Source organism: Pholcus phalangioides, unplaced genomic scaffold, assembly GCF_987345545.1.
Source record: "Pholcus phalangioides strain wild (caught in Gottingen) unplaced genomic scaffold, Ppha-v1.0 ptg000004l_1, whole genome shotgun sequence".
Lineage (NCBI taxonomy): Eukaryota > Metazoa > Arthropoda > Arachnida > Araneae > Pholcidae > Pholcus > Pholcus phalangioides.
Genome location: NW_028301597.1, coordinates 2,549,320 through 2,570,445, shown reverse-complemented (window position 1 = coordinate 2,570,445; position 21,126 = coordinate 2,549,320). Strand labels below are relative to the sequence as shown.

The 21,126-nt window shown below is 33.1% G+C and overlaps 1 protein-coding gene across 2 annotated transcripts in view; it reads right to left on the bottom strand.

The window, feature by feature from the left end:
• The window catches only part of Hip14 (palmitoyltransferase Hip14), a 29,310-nt gene that overhangs the window by 7,308 nt on the left and 876 nt on the right, over positions 1-21,126 (bottom strand). Inside the window, exons 2-11 of one of the 2 annotated variants that reach the window (XM_089255525.1) lie at positions 16,893-17,194; positions 15,337-15,407; positions 11,561-11,699; positions 10,489-10,651; positions 8,815-8,934; positions 6,157-6,296; positions 5,945-6,045; positions 4,169-4,293; positions 2,150-2,306; positions 338-421 (exon numbers count right to left, since the gene is read on the bottom strand). In XM_089255525.1, coding sequence (XP_089111651.1) covers positions 338-421; positions 2,150-2,306; positions 4,169-4,293; positions 5,945-6,045; positions 6,157-6,296; positions 8,815-8,934; positions 10,489-10,651; positions 11,561-11,699; positions 15,337-15,407; positions 16,893-17,194 — 1,402 coding nt within the window. The remainder of the gene's footprint in view (positions 1-337; positions 422-2,149; positions 2,307-4,168; positions 4,294-5,944; positions 6,046-6,156; positions 6,297-8,814; positions 8,935-10,488; positions 10,652-11,560; positions 11,700-15,336; positions 15,408-16,892; positions 17,195-21,126) is intronic. The other variant, XM_089255524.1, reaches the window with a different exon arrangement.

The following is a 21,126-nucleotide window of genomic DNA, read 5'->3' as shown; positions in this document are numbered from 1 at the left end:
TTCACTAGTACATTAATCTATCACTTATACGTTTCTCTCACTTATAAGATGATTTTCTGCACTCCTGGTCAAAGATGTAACATAATAATGCTATTCACTTGTATGCCTCTCTCACTTATGCATCTTTTTTTTTCTTGTTCATCTTTTTTTTCCTCTGCATCAACGCATAAGTGACAGATCGCTGTATGAACAGACGATTACACATGACCACTGGCAAAATGTGAAAATAAAAAGAAAAAAATCAAGACAAAATAAAGGTGACAATGAAAATTCTATACTGATAATTTCTACAGCCTGATCAATAACTACAGAACATGTGTGCATTGGGTGTACATACATACGACACATGCATATAGACACCAGAATATTCCAACAAGCAAGAAAAACAGGTAGAGCACAAAATATTTATGATTCCCAAGACCTGGAATGAAAATTAAAAAAATAAAAATAAAATTATATCAAACACATTCTAATCACAGAGTTAACATATATAAAGTCACAGAGCAGTTAGTTACAGAGAAGTTACTTGATGGGGCAAAAACCATGTACTGACAGAGAAAATTTATTTTTTTACAAATAAATTACTTATTGCCTTTAACTGTTTTAAGGCCAATGTTCCATAAATGGAAAGACTTTTCCATAAATGGATAACTATTAACCATAATAGTTTTTTATCATATATAGAGGAGAGTTCAAAGTATTTTTTGAAATGAATTCAGATACTTCAGGTTGAAATAAACATTTTTGACAGATTTTGAAATTTGACATTTTTTGGGCATTTTTTTCCCATTTTGATTAAAATTTGCCAAAATTTCAACGTTGAAGTAAATTGAAAATTATTTTGTGTGTTTCTACCACTCAATATATATCAAAGTATATCAATTAGTTTTTTACACGTGAAGAAGCTACACTTTCAAATATATGCGTGGTGTTAGAAAACTCCTAAAATGTGTTCTTCAAAAGATGTAGGGCAGAAAAAAGGAGCAAAACATGAGTACAACACTCAAGTTTCAAGAAAAGGCAAAACAGTAGTGAGCAAGCCGAAGAAAAAAAACACTATTGCATAGGATTAAAAAAATTCTTTCTAGAATCCAATCGAAACCTTAGCTCTGGATTCCATTGGAAAAGATTTGCCATGTGAATATTATAGAACGTTGGATAATTCATTCAAAGTTACGAGAAACGAATCATATTTCACATTTGGAATTCTGAAAAGAAGTGACAATGGACCTTTTGCGAATGAAATGGGGGGGGGGGTGTTAATTATTCATCCAGGTCCCCGTTGTCAACTGAAAAAAAGATGTCAGGTCATCTGATTGTCATTATACTGTGTATGCGACACAAGGATGGTGTGCGGTTTGCTAAAAAAACATTGTATAAATGCTACCAATATTACAAACGGGTACATCAAATATATATTTTCCTTCTTTTATCACGTAAATTAGAAAAAGATTTGAATTTTCTGCACTCATTTTTATGTTAAAAAAACCAGCATGTGTTGCAAATTTGAATTTGTAGTGGAAAATAGAAGATTTTGTGTGATAACTGTACTCCAGAACTAAATAATTGTAAGAATATAGACAATACCAGTTTCCGCTTTCACCTCTCCCCAAGTGCCAATGTTCTATTTATGGAACATCGTTAAAAAGAAAGAAAACAATTTTTCCTTCAAATTTCAAAGTTGATCTATGTATAGGCATGTAAAAGAACCTCAAATTCTAAATTTCAAAACAATAAGTGACTTTGTTCATAGTTTGGCCTTTAAATGGTTAACGAAAATTAACAAATTTCAGAATAATGTTCTCTCGTTTCTGGTAAGAGATAAACATGCAAAGAATTGGAAAATTAGTACTTCAGGACTTTTACAGAATTCAGGACATTTACTGATTACATGTATCAATAATGATGGCCAATTCACTGCCATTCAATTGAATATTTAGTCTGAAATTTCTTGTTGCTACAACAACACCTGCTGATTGAACATTGAGATTTACGTCAAGCAGCATACTTGTTTTTATTAGGTGTCAATGGGGGGAGGGGTGAAATAACTGTTTCTGAAATTAAAACGGTATGTAGGAAAAATATTAAAACCAAAAAAAACTTTACAGACTGTCAAAGACTTCTATTTAATTTAAGCTGATTAACTTACCAACACAGTTACCAACCCATGGGCAATGGTGATCAAATCTGGCAATGCATACATCACAGACAGAACAGTGTTTTGACCTTAATGGACGCCGGACCAGACAAGTGCTGCAAAACCAATTAGGATGGAAGCCATCTCTTTCAGCCAATTCAATAATTGTCTAGGGGAAAAAACATCTTTTAGAAACTAGAAATGAATACAAAAACTTGTTCATTGAAAAAATTATTTTCACGTGAAATAATCTCTAACCAAATTCACTAAGCTTGTGAAATTTAGAACCATGTATGTAAATTCATGATTCATATTCTTTGAAAGTAAAAAAAAATTCAAGGACTATTCAAACACTTTTTCTGGCAAACTTTAAAAACTCAAGAACAGGTTGATAAAAATAGTGATTTTTTCAAAAAATGGAATTGAATTTCCTTAATTTATATTCACCATTTAATGATTTTTAATTTTGAGTTTGAAATGTCTGTTTACTAAAGACTTATAATTTTAAAAAAATTATATAGTTCTCATTTCAACTTGCAATATTAAATTCTAAAGGTCTTGCTTTATATATAGAAACACACACCTCACACACACACAAACACCACCACATGTGTTTCAGCACACAAATCACATTTAAGTAAAAATCATTTTATTTTTGAAACAGTATTGAAATTTGCCTTCAATAAAAAGAATCAGAAAGCATTTAGTCATATATGTAGTGTGACCATATGACCTATATTTCTGGGACATTTCTGTATTTTCATGGAATTTTGGCCATTCCGACTTCTTCATAAAAATATTCTGTTATTTTCCGTATTTTTAAAAAAGCTGATTTGAATTTTTATTCTTCACTGAAATTATTAAAACTATTTTCTCAATCCTATAAATTTTATTATGATAATTATGACTAAATATAAATATTCCTCCTGTTAAAGTTTCCCCCACAGAATTCATTTAAATCTACTGCTTCAATGCAATGATGCTTTATTTTCTACCTTTGGTGATTTTTTTTTCAACTTTGCTCACCTTTTCCCAATCATTTTTGGTGACAACTAATGATCTTCCCATATTTTTATTGAGGAAATGAGCCTACATATACCCAAGCGACATTAATTCAATAGTTTAAAATATTTCGAAACAATATTTCAAGCAGTGCTTTGCTGCTAGATTTTAGGCAATATCTTTTTAAGCAAAGAAATATATCAGGTTTTGAACATTGTCTCGTAGCTCACCGTTTTTGGTCTATTCATTATTGCCCCAGTAGAACAAGGTTTGGGGTGGGGGGGGGGGGGTGGGAGACAAAAACTGATGGCAGAAATTCACACAAAATTTTTTTTCAAGCATTTATAAGTGCTTGAAATGATAATTTTTTTCAAGGAATGCCATTTTTCACACACTTTTAAAGACTTAAAAATTAACTTTATCAAGGATTTTCAAGGACTGTACAAACCCTGAAACTGTACCTAGAAAATAAATAATTGCCAATACGAAAATGATCAACCTATCTATTAGTGTCCCCCCCCCGAGACAAAGTGTTTCTACACACAATATCAACACAGGAAGTAGTGATGTGTACTTTATTTGTTCTACACCACTTCCAACATGCCTGTATGTCATACTGCACTTAAGGATTAAACCTTGTTAAGATTTGTGTTTTGCTTTTATAATAGAAGACTTTTCTCTTACCAATAAAACTGTGGACTGTTTTAGTTATGAACATCAGTATACATGAAATACCATGAACAAACATATGGATGGGTTAAAGTTACAGTGGTATAAGTCAATTCTAATTTTGAATAAAGGTTTTAAAAGAGTTATTGTCATAGGTTCTCGTGTTAAAAAAATTTTGATTTCACAATTTTCAGGCAAACTATTGAAGCTATGACTTAGTTCATTTTTTCTTTCACAAGTTTCACACTTCTAGACTGCATTTCTGGACTTAGAATTGTTGCAAATGTGACTTGCAGCATTGCTACTTTAACACATCTATATATAACACAAAGAAAACAGCAAATGAAAAAGTTGGCTTACGCGATATTTCTGTTCGTGATTGGTACGAATGCTTCCTGGGTCTGATTTCCATGTTTTATAAAAGTAATAGAAAAGAAAGGTCGAGCATGTTATAAATCCTATCTGCCGCCAAGCATCACCAATATCTTATTGTTTTCAATGAGTATTAAGAAAATAGACATCATGGATGTGATGGAAAAATATAACTATGACAGAAGAAAAAATGCAACTTATCTATTTTTGTCGCACCACGGTCATTTTCTGCGCACGAGGGCTAATTAGACCGGGACCTACAATTTATTGCCGATTCCAAATGGCAGGCTTGTTTTTTATACTCATCAAGAGGTTGGTGCGCTAACCCCTATATGGGGAATTCCCTGTGGTAGCAATTTTTTGCTGTGGTCAAGTCGCCGTTTTTTTGTTGTACCCGTGTCAGGAAAGTTTTCTGACAAGGACGAACTGGGTATCAAACTCACGACACCTCTAAACATCCTTTGGTACTTTAGGCGAGTATCACATTGACCGGGCTACACGTCCCAATTTATCTATTTTGTCAATACTGGAATAACACTATTAATTAGCTGTACTTTCCTTACATTACACAGAGGTATAGAACACTAAATCCTATATTTCAATAAAAACAGAAACACTCATTTTATAAACAAGCAACCTTGTATGGAAAAATGCACACAAAAAAATAAATAAAAACACACATAAAAAATAAACATAAAAAAAAAAGTCTTTACACTGCTCTCCTGTAAAATTTGTCTTTTGCGACAGGGTGCTCTTTACCTCCAGCGTACAGATACAGACCCATAGAAGAAAACTATGATTTGTGTTCATTCATATTTTGTGAACATTTTTTTCCATCATGACATATAGTATTGACAAATATTACTACATTTGAAGTAGTCGGCAGCGGTAATTTAAATTTGCATATAACAGTAAAAAAAGTGATCATTTTTCAAAATGATTAATAAGCAGACATGTCAACTTTTGGAATCCAGAAATTCTCCTGAGGGGATACTCCCTCCCCCGGCACTCAGACTCGATCAAAAAAAAAAATTTGAAAATTATTATTTTTTAATCAATTAAGAAAAAGTTCCATTCCTTCCCCCCCCTCCCCAAGGCAGGTTCTGCATTGCCCCTGAGCAGAATACAATGACATGTCAGTCTTTTCATGCAAAATAGAGAAATCACATCTACATTTTCTGTTCATAAAACATAAGTGTTTCCTTTCGTGGATGCTATCAGTGATTGATAATCTTGGGTATATGTACTCGTAAAAGCTTTATATTTAGCTTTATATAGCTTCAAGTTTTAGATTTTCTTTTTGAAGACATATTTAATCGCAGGAAATAATTTAAAAAACTTCAAAATACAAAGTTGCTGATGAAAAAAAGTGTTTACCGCACAGCTGTAAATGGAATACAATAACGATTATACAGGGATTTCTGCAACCCAGGTACCCATAAACACTACGTAAACAAAGTCACGTCTTCGCCAGTTGCTTAAATGTGGTCACCAAGACACCGTTTTTATGGCTGCTCAATGGAAATGACCATGGCTGTCCTCTATGGGTGTTTTCCCTAACAGCGACGGCAGTGATTGATGTCACGACAACGTGAAAGCTCACGTAAAATCTAATTTTCTGCCAAAATCCGGAGAGCAGGAAGAAGGATGAAAAATCTGGAGTCTCCCGCCTAAATCCAGAGAGTTGGCAGGTCTGAGTAAGCAATTCAGTGAACATAAGTATAGATAACCAGCATTACATCGAAAGTCTTACGAAAAGGATACAAGGTTGAAACCATGTGAACCAAGTGACATACATCCAAAATTTAGTTGATAAGTAAACTGAGAGGGGTAGAATATTCAAAATTCTATCATCAAATAATAACCTGTGATAAGAAAAGAAAATTAACATTCACATAAAATTTCAAAAAATCATAAAAAAAAAGTAAACACAAACTTTGTGATAAAACAGATTATATCAAGTGATTGAAACAAACCTTCCGATAACTGAGGTACTGACACCAACTGCAATTATCAGGCCAGCTTTTACCAAATATGTTTCGTGACTCTCAAGGAGAGCACCAATTAAATAGAAGACTAGAAAAGGTGATCCCACCATGCAAGTATACCTGAGCTTCTAGAAAAAGTGGGGAAAAACAATTTTATACATAGAAACCGTTATTTCTACTTAATTTGAAAAATATGACTCACATCATTAAACTTTCCACAGAATTGTATTTCAGAACAATATTAATCTCAATATCATTTGTTCATTGCAAGACATGTTCTATGTTCATATTTATCGAATTAAAACAAAACATTTGCACCACAATTCATCCTCTTCATGTGTTGCTTAAAATATTTCAGTCTTAACAATGAAATGGCTTTGCACACATTCCCAACCTCACTTCCAATAAAAGTTGGTTCATAGATCTCAGGCTTATTCGAGAGGGACCCTTTCAGTCACCCTTTCAACAAAGATGCTAGTTTAGCTTGTATTAGTAAACAAAATTAGAAAATTTGCTTTGCCATTTACCGACTTATTTTATCCTAGAGCAGAGAGATTACAGTGATTCCTCTTGGCAAATGAACGTCTCTGCTTACAAATTTTTCAGCTAACTATGATTTTTTTCTTGCCTTGGCTAACGGACAGGGCCGTCATTTCAACTTTTTCCAGGGCGGGGAGGCAAAGAACATGTACCCAATATATTTATAATTTTGTATGCATATAAACTATTTTTAATGTATTTTCAAAAGCCGGGCCCCCCCCCCCAAATGACGGGTCTGCTAACGGATTTGGCTAACGAACATTTTCATTGATATGGATACTCATGCAAACATAAAAGTCAAGTTATGAGCTGAATTTCGGTACCAATCATCAGAGTTACTCTCACTTGAGTTAGATTAACTTATGTTCACCTCGGAATTGTATTTCAGATATGCCTACACTTATCTTTCTGAAAGTTTTTGAATAATTTCATGTGAAATAAAAGATTCCGCTAATAGAAAATGCTTTAAAAAAAAGGAGCTGATGATTTCAGAATATGCTTTCTTTTTTTTTGCAAGGCTGAAATGTCTGGACATTCTAGAATATTTTTTCTATCTGCATGTATCAGTCACAGAAATCAGATGACCAAATCACAAATGGATGGGGACACCTATGAACTTGACTGGGTGTGTCAACATCAGCTTTAGTCTACTCAAGCTGGTGGTTGTGTACATTAGTGTAAAATAAAAAGATCTTCAACACCTCTCAAACTGTGCTCATTCCAGGGGCACAGTTTGATAGTGGAAAAAATTGGAGAATCTCTGTTGTAGATTCTCATTTATCCAATTTTAAAACTGTTCAGTTTAGCATTCAGAGACTTTTGTTTTTTATAGCATTCAGTGTTTAAAAACTAATCTTCAAATTATGGGCAGAACCTGGAATGTGTGAATCAAACAATTTCCAATAGAAACCTATACGAAATCATGTTTTAGCTCACAAAGATTTCAGCTAATGAACCTGATTCCAGAACAAAGCTTCATTAGCTGAGGTGTAACTGTTCTGTTATACAAAGGGGCAGCATTAACATCATGCACCACCAAATTTATGTTGTTGTCGACATCTTTTCTAAATTGACAGTGTAAGAACTACCAGAAAATTCACTCAAAAGAATTTGCTCAGTGAAAAAAAATTATGCACACACATTAACTGATTAATAAAATTCAGATAAGTATGTCGCCCCGTAAAAGTGTTTATAGCACTAAACACTTCTATGTACTACACAGAAAGTCACAATAACAAATTTCATTAACACTTTCAGGTGTTACAAAAAAAATGCTTTTGGACTTCTTTGGAAGAAAAAAAACAGGTGAGGCGAAATTATGTACTGAAGGGATGCTTTAAGGTGAAACATAACAGAATATCATTATAGAAATTTAAAATTCTTTTAAAAAATAGCGTTGCAGAGGGTATTGTAGTAATGAATATTGTATCGAAAGGAGTTTAATGGTTTAAAAAGGCTAGATTTGAAAATATCACTGTGGACATTCATTTGATCATTTTCGTCACATCATAGTCATTTCCTGCACACAAGGGCTAATTAGACTAGGACCTTCAATTCATTCTCGATTCCAAACAGCAGTTTTTTTAAATATTGACCGAGAGTTGGTGCACGAACCCCTCAGAGTGGGATTCCCTGTGGTAGCAATTTTTTTACAGTGGTAATCTTGTCACAGTTTCTGTTATACCCCTGTGTCAGGATAGTTTCTGACAAGGATGAACCCGGCTCATGTGTGATACCTTTAAAAACACTGTTTGGTACTTTAGGCGAGCCTAGGTCTTATCGACCTAGGTTACTGCGCACAGTATAATCATATTCAATTACAGTTGACTGTAGTACAATCAGCATATGGCAATAGTTTTGTGTACTGTAATTGTCCTCTAATGACTATTAGATTATTAGAAAAATTACTATTTTATTCACTTTTCCATGAAAGAAAACTCACAAAGAGAACTCTCAAAATGTGAACAATGTTTTGGTTCCAAATAGTCTATGGTATCTTAACAGACTTTAATTCATCACTCAACAAACCAAAAAAATCCTTCTTTGCTGATTTTTATTTGATTGATTGAAAGGAATTTGATTAAAAATAAAATAAAAATTAATAACCTTGTCTTTGTAGACACTAACACAAACATTTCTTTTTTCAACAGCCTTCTGAGCTTCTTCCAAACGTCTGGCAATAAAATGCACCTTGAATTTACGAGCCATAGACAATGGAGTATCATCCTAGCAAAAAGAACACCATTACATAATTGGATTGTTCAAGTTTATGTACATATACTGTAGCACTTGTAGTACCAGCAAATGAAAGTCTCAAATTGCAAGAAATTTGAGTTATGTATAAAAAATTTTCAGAGTTAACAGCAAAAAAAATTAGAACTTGCAAGCAAATACTCAATTAATGAGCACAATATGTACCAGAAAAATCCCACTTGAACTTTCCGAAGTTGTCCAAAAAAGTCCCAATTTTTGAAAAAATTAATCTTCTTGATAATTATTTTTTATAAATAGAAATTTATTGCTGATTCTGAAAGGCAGGCTCGTTTTTATACTCATCGAGAGGTTGGTGCGCGAACCCCTTGATGGGGACTCCCTGCAGTAGAAATTTTTTCTGCAATCATGCTGCCATTTCTATTGTACCCTTGTGTCAGTAAAGTTTTCTGACAAAAATGAACCGGGTATCAAACTCGCGGCATCTCTAAACATCCTTTGGTACTTTAGGTACATATCTTATCGACCTGGGCTACTGAGCCCCTTAAATATACCAAAAATCTGAGTTATATTAGCCCGATTGTGTGCGCGTGCCAAATGCTAAAAAATAAATGCTGTTATGGAAAAAACTGTTTTTGGTGATTTCATATAAATATATATACTGAGGGGGATCTCCTCTATTTATATATTCCTCACAAGCATTTTTTCCCTCTTACTAGCATAAAGGTCTGTATTAATTTTCAGATAACCTACTTGAATTAGAATCAATGAACTGATTAGGTATTTGAGAGCAATAAAAATACTGGCAGTTACCTTCTTACTCATTACTAGGGTTAGGATTTTATGATCTAAAAACTGCTTGAAAATGCTCCATAAAAAATACAATTATGCTCTAAAAAAATAATAGTAATATGCTCTATGAAATGACCTAAAATTTTTCATCTTTAATTTTTCAGACGACAGCACTTCTTGAACAAATAAAATAAATGGTAAATCAATTTAGTGCTATATTAGTGCTTGGGGGGGGGGGGGAATAGGACAGTGGAAGCAGAACTGAGGGGTCAGCAGGAAGCCTTGAGGTAGTGGAACCAATTTGTGGAACAGGTCTACTTTGTAAAATTCTATCCTAGTTTGAAGAAAGGAAAAGAAAAATTTGATACTACCACTTAGGATGAATGTACAGTAGGATTGAGCAATATTGAAAATTCTACATCATGATGCATCATCAACCTAATATAATGATATATTGATATGTAAGGCTACCACTCAAAAAATTTGAAAAAGACAAGAGGGGAAGATACCACCCCCCCCCCAAGACAAAACAATCATAGCCTTACAAAAAATTGAAAAAACTATTTTTTTACTTTTAAAAAATGTTTAAATTAATTTTTTTTTTCATTCCACTATTTCAGTATCCTATAAGATTGGCTCGAGCCTGGTCTGATAAGTATTGGATTAGCAAGAGAACTTTTTAGAAAAAGATTTTTCTCTAGAAAAACAATAAAATATCCCATACTGCAAATATCATACTTGTTATTACAAAGATTATGATTCTCACCACACACACACCTGAGCATTCTTCTCCTGAAAATTTGCGCCAGATTTGAGTAAAAGAGACACTCCAGTCATGTTACGAGCAAACACAGCCCAATGCAGAGGAGTGTTTCTGTGGTGAAGATCTTTCATGGCAAGACTAGCTCCTAATGTGATCAGCAATCTTGTAGGATCACTCCTGAAAAAATACAAAGGTGAAAAAAGTTGCAGATGGCTTATCTGATACTCAGAATAATAGGGAGTAACAGAGAAACTAACTAAACAGATGAATATAAAGTTTATTATTCACTGATGAAAATTATATAATAAAGTTTATGGCATTTCCCCCACTTTAAAGCATTTTTATAAAGTCAAACAAATAGCACAGATAGCCGTTATAAATGCCACAAGATGGCTGTATCCAATTGAAATGATAAATGTGATTAGTTAGCTTTAGTCAGATATCATTCATAAAAAAAAATTAAATATAATGTAAATTGATTTCATTAAAACACATTAACAAACATTAGTACAGCCAAACCCTGTTACAGCCCCCGCTTCCCCTGTTGCGCCAAACCCACTCAGGGATAGAAAAAAAAATTTTAGTGAACAAATGTTCCATATATATGGGGTCAAATGTGTTAACTTGTGATTTGATATAACACCAAACTCTATACAGCACCAGGATTCTGCAAAAAAAGTAGTGACATTAAATGGGGAGTTCGACTATATGTAATCTAAATTTGAGAGTTTCCACCAATTCCTATACAAATAATTCAGCTTTGAAAGGAAAAATTAGCAGCGAATTGAAGTGGGGGGGGGGTGATAGGAGAAGAAACATATGTATATGTATAGTGTATCATTGGCCATTTTGCATGTTGTGGCCTTGTATTTGTATCCATTTAAGACTGAGCTCGATCGATCGTATGGGTGGTAGTGATACTTAACAAACATTCATTTTTTCAAAAATTTCCCAGTTTTAAAGGGTTATCCAAACAAAATGAATGTATAAAAACCACTATGTAAACTTAGACACAGCACTGAAATAATATTGAGGAACTAAATAAAACTTAGCCTTCAGAATTTTTTTTTTCAAATGAGGACTTACGTGGTGATACGATAACAAGACCACATTAGTGGTGTCATGCCATTTTTATCAGTTAAATTGACATCTTGACCCTTAGCAACAAGATACGCAACAATTGCAGTATGCCCAAACTGAGCTGCCAAGTGTATACAAGCACAGCCTGGAAGAGAGAGAGAGAGAAAAATTAACTAAATTTGTAAATTGCCATATTTGTTGAAGCTTCTTTATTTAATAATATCACGGTTGAAAAAATTAACCATCACGAAGAGTAAAATCTAAATCATGTGAAAAAAAAGTGAATATCAAGCAAAAATATATGTACACAATATATTTCATAAAACATGAGCCTCTTAACTTTAAAGATGTAAAATTCTCGAGAATAATCAAATATTCGAGAATATTCTCTGGAGGAATTTCTATTATAATTAACTTCAGAATATTCTTATAAGTTCTTGATAAGAATATTCTCCTGTTATTTATAATATCCTTGAGAATATTCTCTGGAAGGACAACTTTTATAAATTACTGGGGAATATTATCAAAACTTGAATATTATTAATAACTTGAGAATAATTCTCAAGTTATTAATAGTCTTTCCAGAGAATATTCTCCAGTTATAAAAGTCCTTCTATAGAGTATTCTCAAGAATATATGTAATAACATGTATTATAATAAATCCTCTATAAATAACTTGAGAATAAGTCTCATTATTTTTGATAAGAATATTCTCTAGTAATTTACAACAGTAGTCCTTCGAGAGAATATTCTATGTCCCCGTCTTTTTTCCTGTCAAGAAGACGGGAATACTATAGTTTGTAGCCCACAATACTAAAGTTTGAAATCAAGAAAATGAAACCAACATGGCTGAATTGCACAACATTCACAGAAATGTGAGTGATACAGAATGTAAGTGTATGATACATTGAAGAAAACAACAGTTTTGTATCTTCTTAGAATGAAGGTGATTGTATAAGAATAGCTTTCTTTGTCAATCAACTTTTGTTTAATTTTTTGTTTTGAACTTATTTCTGAAAATTTATCTAATTTTGAAATAACTTTTAAAGGTTTTAATCTTGAGGTTTGTAAAATATTCATAATCAAACTTTTAAAACCTCTCATCACATGACCAAGAGAATATTCTGAGAATATTCTCAAATTAAAGTCGTCATTGGGGGGTGATTATGCCAAAAATTGCTTTATTTTAAATATCAGGCAATGAAAACAGATTTAAATTTCATAACATAAACAAAATTAGTAAAAAAATTTCATTATTTAAAAGAAAAATGAATATTCTTGATTATTCTCTAATTTTTACATGCAGGAGAATATCCTCAGAATATTCTTGTTCTCCGAAAATATTCTCACTTCAAATCTATACTTAACTTCTACTGTAAAATCAAAGTTTTAAGCAAAAAATGTATTTCGTTTAGACAATAATTTAACCAATGATTAGCCAAAGATGCATTGCATATATTCATGATTTTTGAGTTTCACTGAAGGGTTGGACAAAACAACCTAATTTATAAAAAAAAAGTCTACAATTCATGTACAGAAATATATTTTTTTAGGTTTATATAGGGTTTCCCAGCAGATAGATATTTTGTTTCTTTAGCTACATACATACGCTCTAGGGAAATAAAATATGTGCCCTCTGTAGCTCAATGGTAGAGCACTCACCTGGAAAGTGAAAGGTTGGTGGTTCGATTCCCCACAGTGGACTGCAAATTTCCTTCCAAACGTCATCTTCATCTCCACTTGGCTTTCGTACTTCGTATGAACAGCGGAGAGTGACATTGTTTCTCTCTACACGAATATGAATATTCATCTCAAGTATGTTTCATTTAGTAATTTTTAAAAAAATGTTTTTATTCTTTCTGCTCATTGAAGGTTCCTGTTTATCTTGTCAGACTTAATTTCCTTCATGGAATTAGTTATAACCCATGTGAGCACTTTATTTCCTGATTTTGGAAATTTTGGAGATTTCAGCAATAATTGGCAACCTTGCTCACTTTTTAGCATTGTATTTGGCAACAACTGGTAATTTGCTGTACTTTGAATCCAAATTTCTGGTATTCGCAGGGAAACATGCTTAGCAAAGGGATACAAGAACAGGGGAATTATCTTTGGGATTTTTTATTTTTTGCAAAAGCACAATTTGAGGATTTCAAGGGTTTTTTACGAAATATAAGAAAATAAGAAGAATCTGGTTTTTGACTGCAAGATTTAAAAGAGGCTTACAAATCGGAAGGCTTCCAGGTAAATCTGAAGCACTAGCACCTGTGCTTCAGAGATACAAAAAGTTTCTTCGGAGTTGAAAAAATTCAGGCAAAATAAAAAGACAAAAACTTACTCATGGTTCATACTCTTGGACCCCGAAGCAGAATATGCCGAAGTCTGCGACATATGTCGCAGAACAATCAGTGCTATTGCAGAACAATCAGGAAGAAGAAAAATGTAGAAAACACTATTATGGGAACTGCAGAACATTTCCAGTCAGTCGAGGGCTTACTGCAGAACAGTGCAAAACATTCTGCTTTAGGGCCCTTGGAAAGTAAAAAAAATTCAAGGACTATTCAAGCACTTTTCCAGGCAAAATTTTAAAATTCAAGGACATTTATATCCCAGTTGATAAAAATTGTGATTTTTTTAAATAAAATAAATTGTATTTTCTTAATTTCTATTCACAATTTATTAAAGATATATAACTTTTTAAAACAATTATAGTTCTCATTTACACTTGTAGACAATGTCAAGTTCTAAAGGTCTTGCTTGTGAAAAAAAAGGAATTGCAGTTTAGTATGCAAATGACATTTAAGCAGAAACTGTTTTATGTTTGAAACAGTATTGAAATTTACCTTTGATAAAAAATATTAGAAAGCATGTAGTCATATATCTAGGGTGACCATATGACCTGTATTACCTGGGATATTCCCGTATTTTCATGTAATTTTTTTGGTCATCCCGACCTTTTCATGAAAATGTCCTGTTATTTTCAGCAAAGAATAAATTTTTATTCTTTACTGAAATTAAGTATTAAAATTATTTTCCCAATCCTAAGAATTACATTATGATAATTATGACTAAATAGGAGTATTGATCTAACATATTTGCCATATTTTTTTTCCCATAGAATTAATTTAAATTTACTGTTTCAATGCAATGGTGCCTTTTTCGCCTTTAACAAAAATTGACAACTTTGCTTACCCTTGGTGTCATTTTTGGAGACAATATGCAATTTTGCCATATTTTTATAGAAAAAATATTGTCAGCCCACATATATGCAACTAACATTCATTAATTCAATAATTTAAAGTACTTTGAAGCAATGTCTTAAGTGCAGTGTTTTGCAGCCAGATTTTAGGCAACATCTCTTTAAGCACTGGAATACCTCAATACCATCTGTTTCATTTCGAACATTATCTCGTAACGCATCATTGATGCTCTATACATTTTCGTCCAGTATATAGTTTAGATGAGGATTTAGTTTAGGGGGAAAAAGTTCATGGAAGAAACTCACACAAAAAAAAAATTTCAAGCACTTATAAGCACTTGAAAATGATTTTTTTTTTAAGGACTGCAATGATTTTTCAAGGACTTTTAAAGACTTGAAAATGAACTATTTTTTTCAAGGACTGTATATGAACCCTGTTACTTTACTAAGAACAAATAACCTAAAACAAAAAACAAATAATTTAAGCCAATTGTTTATTTTGTTATTTGCATCGTTGGAGTTTATTATCTTAATTAGCATCAACTGACAGGTGTCCATCTGTATATCGGGAAAAAAATATACTCACCCTCAACATCTGTTAAAGATGGGTCTGCACCATGCTTCATAAGAAGGACCACCATTGTTAAATGCCCCTGTCTGAAAAGAAATTTTAAATATGGGCCTTGTTGTAAGATTATACAGATCATAAAAAAAAAATTCAAAAACTTTATCATACTTTCATGAAGAAATCTATATATATAAAATTGATTTTTTGTGTATATTCTATATACAAATCCACAATTTTAGATCCATCGTCGCCAAAAATTTTGTGTATATATACCAAATGGGACCCGACTCGAACGATAGGCTACTTTAAAAGTTTGTCAGAGCTGGGAAAAAAACTGTCAGGCAACAATGGTTTCTCAGCCTCAACAATCACTTTCGGCATGCTTACTTTGATTACCATGGTTCCCTAGCAACGTGTTTCAGACATGTATATGCTTTTACAATAGTTTGTGTCACTTTAATGCTGCCAGTATTATGTATAACAGTTAATTCATTTATAATGGTTCGTCACTTTTTCAATCCTTTTAGTAATGGAAGAAAACCCTGGGCAGTGCCGGTATGGTATTAGTAGTATTCAGCTCTCTAGTGCTCAATAAATTCCAATAAATATGGTGAATACTAAGCTTGGCAAATCCCAGCTAGGTTGTCATTACAACTATAAAATCTGTATTGGTGCCCTCCCCACAAAGCAGAATATGCCATAAACTAGGATTTAAGAACAATTGGTATTGCTGCACATAAATCAGAAAGAATTTGAAGTGCAGAAAACACTATTATGCGTATTGTTACTACTACTACACCAGATATGCACCTCGTCCATATTCCTCAGCAGAACTTCTAACGAATTGATACGTGTTGGAATGTGTGGTGTGTGCATGTAGTGAACCTTCCATGAAATTTGATATGCATAGTGCTGCCATCTGAAATCAGTTTTTATAACTATGCATGGAGTGTATATTTTTACTGCAGAACATTTTCAGTCAGCTGAGGGTTTGTCCCAGAACAATCCAAAACATTCTGCTTTGGGCATCGGCGTCTAAAAATTTTCTGTATGTAATTGCTAAATTAGAGTATGAATGACAAAGTTTCTGATTTCATGAGTTTTTTTTTTTAATAAATGTGATCAGCACATATTCCCAAGAGATCTTTATGATCTGTCCAGGGAATTTGTCAGTGTTAATAGACATCCATGCCTAAACTGGGATTCAAAGCCAGACCTGCGCAGTCAGAAGCTAGCTCCCTAACCACTGGACTGCCAGGCAGCAATATTATTGAACATAGAAAAATGATATGAACATACGGGAAAGGTAAAAAAAAAGCCATGATTTAAGACAGTTTATCCCAAAATTAAAATTATTTTTAGCTCCTAAAAAACTTGGCTGGAGCCTAATTTTTTTTTCAATTTTTCAAGCCCTGTGGTAAATAAACTGCTATAGCTAACCTTTTTTTTTAAAACTTTGAACAGATCAGAGAAGAAAAAAAAATTATGACATTTAAGACATGAAAATATTTTAATTGAATCTAAGTATCAGGCAGGAAAAAAATCAACTAAATAGTTAGCAATGATTTTGATACCTTGTTGCCCAGTGAAGAGGTGTCGACTGCAACTCTCCGCCAATGGTATCAATGTGGGCTCCTTTTGATATATAAAATTTTACAATGTCTTGGCGGTTGTTGATTGCTGCCCAGTGCAGCAACGTCACGTTTTCAACATCAGGTTGATTAACGTCATATCCAGCATCTATAATTTCCCGGCAGCGGTCGTAGGCTCCATACTGTGTCGCTTTTACAATATCGAAGGTACTGCAATCTTCAGCAGCCGATGCTAGAGGCTGAATAGTTGAATCTGAAGATGGGTCACTGTGATGTCTTGTTCTCTAAGAAAAACAAATATTAAACATATCAAAAACAGTACATCACCTTAGCAAAAGAAGTTCAGTATAACAGATCGTTTCGGGCATAAAACTAATTCAATCGAAGAGTTTGCGTAATATACAAGAAATATTATGAAGAATATGCAAATACCGAGAAACCTCTATACAGCGATACAAAACAATGAATTCCTCTACAACAATATTTTTTCAAAGCTTATTTGAAACTGCTTATAGTGTATTGTTGAATTCCTCTTGACACAACGATATCCTTTATTATGATAAATCCCTTTATAACAATATTTTTTTAGGATACTCCGAAAATGCTTCAACAATTGTTTTTATATTCCACTCAAAATCACCTTTAATACATATTTTTAAATTCCTTACTAGTGTTTGTTCTTTTAAGGATTTTGACAACATGAGGTATTTTGCACTATCTACCCTCTGAAAGTGTTAATGTGCCATGAAGGATTTTTCGGTATAGTAAACAAAAGTGTTTTGTGTGAGAAACTACTTTATATAGAAAGTGAAATAATTAAATTTTGTCAAAGAATCAATAAATTAGAATTTTCGGGGTAAAAAAAATAAATGCTTTTTATAGTGGTACTAACGCCAATTCAGAAGAGGCACCAACAACAGCACAAACTTCTTGATGCTTGATGATAATGCTACAACTCAATATAACCCCCTCTATAAGAATGTTTCACAGAGTAGGTCTATCGTTCCATCAAGGTTTCACTACACAACTTTTAAGTCTGTAGGTGAATCTTCTCGCAACTGCATTTGCAACATTTAATTCAAATGAAAAATATGAGCATTAATTACACAAATATTTTTACAAACAATTTTTTTCCTGTTCAAGACACCTGTTTCAAAACTTTTCCACAGCATATCAAGTCAAAAATAGATCTATCAAATCAACTCTCAAACTATTTTGGGGAAGGAATAGAACCTGATTAATCAAAAACTCTCTACTTTGAATCAATTAAGTCGTCCTTTGCCACAGAAAACGTGAAATTTTTCTCAAACTATCTGATAAGATTGAATGATGTTTTCAGCATCGATGATGTCACTTCCTTGTTATAGCAGCCTTGGCAAGAAGAAATTGACACTCTTAACACTCCGATTGTTGCACTGGATTTAAGAGATCCATGGTCACATTTTGTTATGACTGTTACACTAGTCTGAAGGCGGTAGAGCCTTCTCCTGCCCATCTTCTACTAGAAGGAGCCCTACCTGATAATGCATCAGTCACCACCACGTGGTGCGTATCATACCAGTAAAAATCTGGTGGATCTACAAGTTTCTCTCGCCACCCAAATAAATAATATTCTCAATCATTTCAATTTTTTTAAAAATTTAATCATAGTCATAGGGATATCGTTGATATCAATTGCAATTAAGTGAGAATCAACAATAACCTTTACAGCGGCAATTCAGAGCCATCTTATCAAACTTCATCTACTTTGTTTTGGTCACCCTGAAATATCTCGAGTTCTTAACACGCTTCTATTTCCAATGTGACAGTTTTATAATGCAGATCACAGGAAAATTTAAAAAACCGCTTAAAGGGTTAAATCAGTTATTTTATGAATACAATTATTTAGTTTTCAAAGTAATTCTTCAATCAAACTAAGTTTTTGTTCAAGAAATTTTTTTTCATGTTTAAGTTAATGCTTCTTTAGTTTTATACGAGTTTTATATAAATATATCTCCATTATTCCATCACTTTTTCCCAAATATATGTATTTGCGACTATTTGATCGATTTTTAGTCGCAGATCTCACACCACCATTGGCATGACTCCAGAAGCGCCACCACTGAAGTGTTAATAAGACAAATACAGTCGACAATAACTTTTAACCCTTAATTCTCTCATGCTGTAAAACTAAGAAAGGTCAGAGTTTCCACTCTTGTCTAGCTGGTAGTGGGAAGGGCCAGCACAGCCATCTTGATAATCAGTGCGCTTCAAGTGGCAGTAAGGATCTCACACGTGAGTTCTCATGTCTCGTGCACTAGCAAACCTAGCAAGTTCTCCCTGGTTAAAAATGAGCAGAGACTTTTCTAATGATTCCTTTTCTTGATATGTTCGTCCATGGGAAGTGCTTTTATAAAATCAGCAACAAGATCGGCTTCATGACCCATGAGAATTTCTTTTTCAAAATGAACGAAACCAGCGATGCAATAAGTGTATTTATAAAAGAATTGTAAGTGGATTGATATGATCCATCTCGGAAGCCCTTGTGAATGAAGTTTAGGTCATGATCTGTACCTCAAGAAACCCTGGATATAAGTGAATTTGTATGACCCACAGCTTAAGCCACTGCGAATGAAGTTTGGGTTGTGACCCATAGCTCAAGGTTCCCTGGCTTCTTAGTGGATTTGTACAACTTATCTCAGAAGTTAGTGGATCAGAACTGTTTGGATTCGGACAACGACCCATCTCATAAGTCCCTGCAACCCAAGTTTGGGTTATGACCCATACGTTAAGAACCCGATGCAGAGAAAGATGGGGGTGGGGATATAATAATCTATTCTAACAAGATATACATATAAAATGAAGATACAGTAAAGAGTATTCTCTGCAATATTTATATTTGACCAGCATTTAATTTACAATTTAAAAAAACATCCCAAATTCATGGTTAATTATTGTAAGCTTAAGAATATTGCAAAAAAAAAAAAAAAAAAAATTGTAGCTTGATACTTGTTTGTGCTTACTTGAACAATTAGTTTATAATATTGAAAGTTTGTAAATAGAAAAGACATTTAAAAGAAATGTATTGCTAAAAATCAGAGAACAAACTCGTAAAATCTAATACTAACTGCAACAAACTTCAAGAGATAGAAAAATATTGGTTCAGAATACCACATCAAATAAGGGAACATCCTATGGGGATGGGACCACAAGCTTCATTTACTATTTTTGGAGATTTGTTACAAGAAGTGTTTTTTTACTGTCCTCAAACCACGAGAAGACACATTTTGGGGAATTACCAACTTATGACCCCCTCCCTGTATATCCGCTCATGTGGTTATTTTAACTTTTAAAGCAGCAATGACAAGATATCCTGCCTAACTTGATTACTTGTATTTCAAAAATCACAACTCACGTACTTGAAACCCCTCTCATTTTGACAATGCAAACTCAGCTGGCTCTGTTAGCAAACGTTTTACATCCCCTCAACCTATCAGATCAGAGTTGGCTTTTGTTCAAAGGGAGAGAGAGATTGTTTTTTCTTTGCTTTAGGGAAGTATAGGCTACATCTGCAATATAAATAATAGAACAATATACAGTATTTCTTATTTTTTTTTTATTATTCTTATTACTGGAGAAGAGGAGCAGACATCACCTGCACGAAACCGTAAAATATTCTTCTTGCAAAACAATTTGTAGCATTTTATAGAGGGTTTAGTGATTTCCACTGTGGCAGTTATAATGCAGATCCAAGAAATTTTAAAAATTACTTGAAAGGTTAAGACCCCACAAGACACTTTGGACATTGTACTATAATATACATACTGAAAATATATGCAGTGGAACTTCTCTACACGGCCAACCTTTTTTTTTATAGCAACTACTTCTCGGTTCGAAATTTTTCCTATATAATATACGCAAGTAATTGGAGAAAAGTATTGTTATAAAAAAGTTGTTACAGATTACATATACAGTGAAACCTTTATACTCTGCGGACCCAGGAAAAATATAGTTGCAAAAGGATTATCATTGTATCCAGAGGCAGCAGCTTAACATTACAGTATAATCATTTCCAAACAAGACTTGAAAAAATATTGTTCTAGAGAGATTTATCATTATATCGAGTATCATTGTAGTGAGGTTTCGCTGTATTAATACTATGAAACATACTTACATCGAGACCAGAGAGTAGTAAAGTTAGGTGATTGTTATAAGAGCGAAGAATTTACATAGGATT